We start from the raw sequence: 7,881 nt of genomic DNA on the forward strand, positions 1-7,881 counted from the left end.
TTATTTATAATCCTTCAAACTTCAAATCACAATTAATTTATCTCTACAAATATGAAACATGAAATCATAAAGCACAACACACACAAGGACATTGGATTTATGTGGAAAACACAAGAAGGGAAAAACCACAGTGATAATCACACTCACAATATGAATAAAAAAAAATGTTTTAGGCTCAATGTAAAGGAAGCTTATTGTTCCTAACTAGACTTGAAAAACTAAGGCATACAACCTTAGGACAAGATAAAGAAGACTTACATTAGTGAAGTGAACTTCTCTAGGGCATGATACAAAGACTGCATAAGCTACCAAAGGACTCATTGTCTTCTAGAAAGTATAGGGAAATCATAAATAGAAATGAACAATATCTCTTGATCATGAAACCATTCTTGAATAGATGTGTAAAATGAACAGTATCTTGACAAACATATCTCATTTCATTCACTATCTCAAAACACTACCACATTAAAGATATGATCATCAAAGACAATCATAAACTCAATTTAACACTTTTTCTTCTTCATATACAGTTGCATATCTTTCACATTGAATTAAAAAAATTCCACACACCAATTTACACATCCACATTTAAATTTATATTAGGTTATAAAGTGAAACCCTCAACTCAATCAACCATACATAAAATATACTTGAATTACATAAAGTTGGACACTTGGACCAAAAAAATACAATGTGGTCCACTCTAGGAGATAAAGGGGACCTAAATACATCACGAAACATCTTTGTGAATTAATTCCAATTAACCACACACACTAGCACATCCTCCAAAGTCAACAACAAATATAACATGTAGAAAAATAATGATGCACGTTAAACAATCAGCCTAAAACCATCACCCAATGCAAATTAATCAATGTGGACCTACACACTCCATGGTACTAGACCTATAAAAACATTCTACCTCAACCTCCAAGGCATATCTAGATCAAAAAAGTATGATCCAAATGAGATAAACCAACAGAGTTGAACACAAAGCAACATAACTTCATTTTCTAATCAAATAAATACTAAAAATATGAACTGGAACACTACATGAACCATATGAACATGTCCTCCAAGCTGCAATAATTGAGCTAACATAGCGAAGAAATGAAGAGCATTATGTAAACCAGTCCTTGAATTGTTCTCTTTACATGGTGAAAAAGCTAGTCCAAGTTTTTTACATATGAATATTTTGAAATGTATGATTTGTAGCATATTTGGTGCAACAAGACCTTTCTTTTCATGAAAGTGATCAAAGATTCAAAATTTCAAGTAGATTCTTGTTTCAAAGTTTTTGGTTAAAAGGTATAGTGCTTCTTAAAATTGCATTATTTTATCAAATTTATATTTGGAGTATTTCTAATCAAAAACTACACCTTCTTCTTTTGTAATACATATGTGATTATTTTTACAAAATTATAATGCTACATTTGATGAATAAGATTTGAGGGTCCATTGGATGCTAGAGGCATTGGAGGTTGGAGGTGTTTTATCATCACAAGCTAGCTTCTCACTCAAGGATGATTTGTTGTATAAGAAGCACCACTTTACATCTATGTTGCTCAGAAAAAAGGAGCTTAGATTTTCTTGTGATTCTTGTGAGTGCATTCAATGTATTCACATTTGGTTGATGTTATTTTGTACAATAGAGGAGGAATTTTTTCCATAACATTAGAGGATGAATATTGACACACTTGAAGGAGATGTGGACTCTTGGAGGAGTTTTGTTCTACATGTGTAACACTAAGGAGGGATTTTCACACAATCAAAAGAGATGTGGACTTCCAGAGAAAATTTGTTCTCCTTTTGCATGAAGGATGGGGACACATTATATTTTCTCATGTTGTTTAATATATTTGCTAATTCTATATTTGGGAGACGCATTGATGGAGTTAGTCTAGTTTTTTCTTGAATCGGAGAGGAGGATAAGTGAAGGTGCTTGATCAAAATATATAGAAGGAGGGTTGCATTTAACTCTTGCAATGTTCCAACTTTGTTTAGATTGGTATGATAAGGAGAAATGTTGGATTACTACTTCTTTAGGTTAGATTACATAAATAATAAATATTGGACTATAATGTAGGCTAGTTTTTAGTTAGTAAATTGATAAACAATTATTGTTTTCTTGGGAGTTACTCCCATAAATAGGCTAGTGGGTTTTATATGAGAATATATTTGGCTTTACAAAGTCATAGTATACTATAATATTTATCTCAATGAATCTGAACACATCAATACACCTCTTTATTTTTTGTGCAATAATGGTTTAACATTAACATTCAATAGCTTAAGTGTAATAAAGTGGAAAAGATAACCGATTAATTAATAGATAATTAACTAATTAATTAGATGATTACCTATTTACTCTAACACTTATAAGTGTGTATGATGTGGTGATGACAAGTGAAGTGGGGCCATGATGCTTTCCTCTCTATTAATGACTCTTTAGGTATGCTCGTGGCTCATTTATTTTTTGTTGTGTGGCACCTTCCTATTAACCAAGAACCAAATTCATATTGGTAGCTAATTTTTCAGTGAGCTAGTTTCTTTGTGTGTCATTCACTCATCATTCAATGCAAGATCTCATTATGTGAAAGATGCAAATCACATGAAGATTTAAATCATTTAAACTTTGTTATACATTATTTAAAATAATAATAAGACTATTGTTTGATTTCTTATGCAATCATCTTTCCTTTGTATATATGAGTAGATGGTGATAATTATGACATAAATATATTTTTTTGGACTTTCTCTTTCTATATAAGAATGGTATATGTTTATTTGGCCATGACCTAGTTTTTCTTTTATCAAATGTTACTCTACCTTCCCTTGTGGTGATAAATGGGTGACTTCTAATAATGCTGAATATGAAGACAAATGAGGTGGGCCCATAATGCTTTCAATAATTGTTAATATGAATAAAATCAATAAAACTTGTGAAATTTCCATTTTTGGTTTAGAAAAAGGACATAAAATGAGGTGGGCCTATAATGCTTCCTTATAATTGTTGATGTGAAGACAAAATCAATAAAAGAGGTGAAGTTTCAGTATGTAGATTTACAACTCATCCGATCCTAAGTATTTAGAGAGAAGAACAGACATAGATACGTAGGTAGTGGGGGGTCGAAGAGAGAAAGCAAAACATGATACAATTACTTCTCATTCTCTTGTATTCCATACACCCGTTGTTCACCTTAGTTTGAGCTTCACTTTAATACACCTTAGTTTCTTTAGGGTTACCTGTGTTGTTAGGGATTCCATACAGCCGTTGTTCACGCATTCCGACAATTTCGGTGCGATCACAGAGATTCTTTTTCAGTGCTTCCGACATGAATCAGAGTGTGGAATTGTGGGTTTTTTGTTTGTGGTGTGGAATTGTGGGCTTTTTGTTTATGGTCTGGGAATACGCTATACTCTATTATTGTGGATACGGAAGAAAAATTAAAAAACATGTGCAATTTCAGTGTAGGCGTCCCTTTCTCCATTTTTATAGGGTTTATAATGAAGATCAGCCTTGCAAAATCCTGCATGGTGAGATCTTGAATTCCCCAAAAAATGGCCATCTCTTCTGTTCTATGCTCTGTGGGCTTTGTGCTTTTGCTATGGAAAGCTTGCTGCCTCTTTTTGAGGGCCAAGCGCTTCCGTTATATGGCTTCCCTCTCTCCACAACACAACGCTCTGCTTCTCTACAAGCTCACCAATTTCGTAGAATTTGGTTTTCTCTCAGAAAAAGGTCTCGAATTTGCACTGTTCAAAAGTTTGGCCATTCCTTCCATGTCCAAATTATTACATGCCACTAATTTATTATCTCCCACAAATATCCCCAAACGCTACGATGACACGAGAATTCTCATGGAGGAATTTGCTCTCCATCACGTGGACAGCCGCAGGGGCTCTCGTGCGATCCAACGGCTTAACTTCATCCATGGCCACTACAAAATCTCCAATGATGACTACTTGTATACTCTCTCTTTATTCACTCTGGAGCCCATCAGATTTTCAAACAAGTAAGCCTTTATTTTATTTTTCACTTAGATTAGATAAGTATCTATGATGTGTGCAATTGGTATGTTAAATTGCAGGTACGGTTTCAGAAAGTGGAGTGAAGGAGAGAAGCAAGCGCAGTTTATGGTGTGGCATGACATTGGAGTACGTATGGGTATTAAAAACATTCCAGAGAGTTTAGAGGAAATGGATCAGTTTAGCAGGCAATATGAAGCCTCGTGTATGGTGTATTCCAAGTCGAACAAAGTCGTTGGAGACAACACGGTGGAGCTGTTTTTGTCCAAGGTGCATGCTTTCCTCCGCCCCTTGGCTAAACGGGCAGTGTATGCTCTGTGTGAGGAGAGGCTAGTGGACGCAATGGGTTATCCACGCCAGCCATTCTGGTTCGTCTGGATTGTGGAGAATATTGCCAAATTTTGCTGTGGTACTTTTGTACGCTGGTTTTTACCTCCGAGGCCAATGAACTGGTCGACCGTGAGGATTCCATTGGAGGAAGATGAAGAGGAGGAAGAGGGAGATGGAGATGAAGATGAAAAGGTGTACAAATTGAGATATCAGTTGTACAAACCATGGACGTATCCAAATGGGTACAAGATCAGCAAAATGGGAGCTGCACCAGGTGGCCGTATGGGCAAGGTAGCTGAGGGGCTTGTGCTATGTCCAGTTCCTTACACAAAGAAAATTTACTGAAAGGAGAAGAAGAAAGAGGGAAAAATATGGACAGTCGTATTATGGGATTGTAGTTGCTTATATAGTCTTTATGTTAGAATAAGTAATAAATGAATTGGCTACATCATAAATGTGGAAATAAAGAAGTTTAGACTTGTCTAGGTTGTTAAGTCCAGTTTGTTGTGTTTAGTCTTAGTTTGTTGGCAAATTCCTCAAATGATTGTTGAGGTCATTGTATTTGTTTATATATATTATTATGTTGAGTTGTCTTTAGTCTTAGTTTCTTGTTGATCATATTTAATTTGTTGGTGAATTCCTCAACACTAGAATTATAGTCAGATTGTTGAGGTTATTGTATATGTTTATATGTATCATTAAGTCGAGTTTGTTGTCTTTAATTGTAATTTGTTATTGGTCATATCTAGTTTGTTGACGAATTCTTCAATAAAATTATAGCATGACTGTTGAGGTTACTGTATCTGTTTATATGTATCAAAATATGCAGCAAGTTATTCAAATGTTTCTTCTATTTTGTTCTCGCTTTTTAAGAGCAATGGATGGTAGTTCAAAGGGACCTTAAAGATGGTGTATATTTGGCAAATCTCACATGTAAAACAAATATAATTATTTATTATTTAGTTGTTTTGTTCTCTTTTCTTAGTTCAAAGGGACCTTAAAGATTGTGTATATGTGGTAACTCTCATATATATAACAAATATAATTAAATTTGATTTAGTTAGTTTATATAGAATGCTGTACTCTATAAAATATAGTTTGAAAAAATCTTATATTCTTTCATGTTAGGAAGTCTTTATAATTACTCTCCTCTTAAGTGGCTTTGTTTTAGTGTATTGTAATATGCAAATTATGATGAGACTATGATTTATTTATGTGTTGGTTATTTTTCTATTATTATAGATTAGAATTATTAAGACCACATTTCTAAAGTCGATGCAAAAAGAAATCTATTTATCTTTTTCTTTGTTAAATTTGCTAAAAAAAATTTGGATGTTGTTTCTATTCTTCAAATTTCAGTAGCTTAAACCCCTATCAAATTTTGAGAAAAATATTGCCATATTATGTTTATGTAAATTCTCATATTGCATTATGCATGTCTTTGAAGTTGTTTAATGCTAAAATTATATTGAACTTGTGCTAATTTTAATGGGTATTTGTAATTTATGAAACAAGTTCACTTTATAATTTTCTATTTTTAGTGTCTTATGTTATTTTATGAAACAAGTTCAATATATAATTTTCTACTATTATAGTATCTATTTTTCTTAGGAAAAAACTCTAAATTAGAGTTATGATTAGGATTAGAGTTCTCTGATTAAATTTTGGGGTTAGAGTTATTATTAGGGCTAGAAAAGATTTACGATCAAGGTTAGGGTTACAATTACGCTTCAGTAAGAGTTAAGGTTCAACTAAGCTACGGGTTTATATTATTGTAAACTATATGAATACACACACATCATATTTTTTCCAAAGACATGATTGATGCTTTGCACGAATGCCTCATGTAAATAATTGATATATTTTCAAATTGATTTAATAAAATAATTCTACTTTAGAATCTATTATATTTTATTTGAGTGACATAAATAATTTATTTTTCTTGATACATATATATCTAATTTATTTTAGATCAATTTTATTTCTTCTTAAATTTTAATTTTAATGTACTAGTTATATAACATTTTCTAACGCAAAGTAGTATATATTTTAGTCATTCCCTTATAAAATAGGTTTAATTAAGATTAAACATATAAATTAATGCTCTCCATGTTGTTTATGGTTTGCACCCTCTTTACACGTGAAATTTCAACTATGCTTCATAAACAAGAGATGCATAACAGGGATTGTGTACTTAAGATCCTAACAAATGATTAGTTTATTTCAAAAATTATAAAATATTTTATTTGGAAACAAGGAAAATAATTTAGTTTGTTAAATTATTTTATGGGAAATATTTCCTAAAATTCAAAATTAAATCTTATTAATTTCTTAAATATTCAAAATCTAGAATCACATAGATTTATTATGTTTTCTTTTAATATATAAATAATTATAAAGTAAAAAATAATAAATTTCAAATATGCATTCTATTTTACTCCTATAGAGTTGAAAAGAGCATATTTTTCATTCTCTTGCATGTTTTTGACTTATTTTTGATAATTTCTTATATGCAATAATCCAACCTCAATTTGTCTTGGTCTAAATATTGATTCCAACCCATTTTTACCATCATACAAAACTTTTCTTGAGCCATCAAATTTGTATTGACATATTCCAATATTAATTTTCTTTCCTAGATTGAGATCACATTTATATTCTTGAACATAGTTTAGGGCCATATCACACATGTGGCATTGATCTCCAAATTAAAATTATAATTTATCACCATCTTTACTTTTTAGAATTGTAACCATTATTATACTTTACCTCTTTGTCTACCACCATGGTTAGTTGTGCTACTATTTACCTTTAGTTTCCCCACAAGCCCCTATGCTCAAGATCTTGGTTGGACCTTGTATATCCAATATTATTGTTATGCTCTTAAGCCCTTGTTGCTATGTGGACAAATCGTCGATCATGATTAAAGATATTATTTAATCATCATTTAAATATTTTGGGGATATTACAATCCTACAGGCCCAAGAATTGCTTGCCCTCAAGAAATTTCAAACTTGGATGCTCCAAGATTTGTTCGCTCTCCCACGTGGGATCTTCAACTGATAGATTCTTCCAGCGAACTCGGTAGTCCTTGATGGTGTGTGACCTCAACTTTCACTCTCTGACATCGATGATGTGCTCAAAACCTCTATGTGGGGATATACCAAAAGGAATATTTTCAAAGACCAAATTGTGCTTTCCCAACACTGCTTGAAGCCCATCATCATGGTAATAGGTTTGTTACCCACTCAAAGGTTTGGTCGAGACCAAACATTGTGCTGCCTAGATGACATCAAATAGTGTCACTTGAAAACATTGCAATTGATGGAGGATTTGCTTGTTGCCAAGAAAATAGCATCAGCATTTTGAAAGACAATGTAGGTTAATGAAAAATATAGTCTTCCTAGAAGAACTAGCAAATCCCTAAACAAGCATCTAGAATGCAAAAAAAAAGTGTAGAAGGCTAGAAAATTATGCAAAAGGCTTGAACACTATGTATAACTAAGATGAAATAGCATATGGTTG

The 7,881-nt window shown here is 32.4% G+C and overlaps 1 protein-coding gene across 1 annotated transcript; it reads left to right on the forward strand.

The window, feature by feature from the left end:
• The first annotated feature begins 3,550 nt into the window (after positions 1-3,550).
• LOC131042845 (ER-bound oxygenase mpaB-like) lies at positions 3,551-4,938 on the forward strand. Its single transcript, XM_057976169.2, has 2 exons — positions 3,551-4,013; positions 4,089-4,938. The coding sequence occupies exons 1-2, from the start codon at positions 3,562-3,564 to the stop codon at positions 4,699-4,701; spliced, it is 1,065 nt and encodes a 354-aa protein (XP_057832152.2). The 5' UTR covers positions 3,551-3,561; the 3' UTR covers positions 4,702-4,938.
• Positions 4,939-7,881: the final 2,943 nt, after the last annotated feature.

This window comes from Cryptomeria japonica, chromosome 9 (assembly GCF_030272615.1).
Source record: "Cryptomeria japonica chromosome 9, Sugi_1.0, whole genome shotgun sequence".
NCBI classification, from domain to species: Eukaryota; Viridiplantae; Streptophyta; class Pinopsida; order Cupressales; family Cupressaceae; genus Cryptomeria; species Cryptomeria japonica.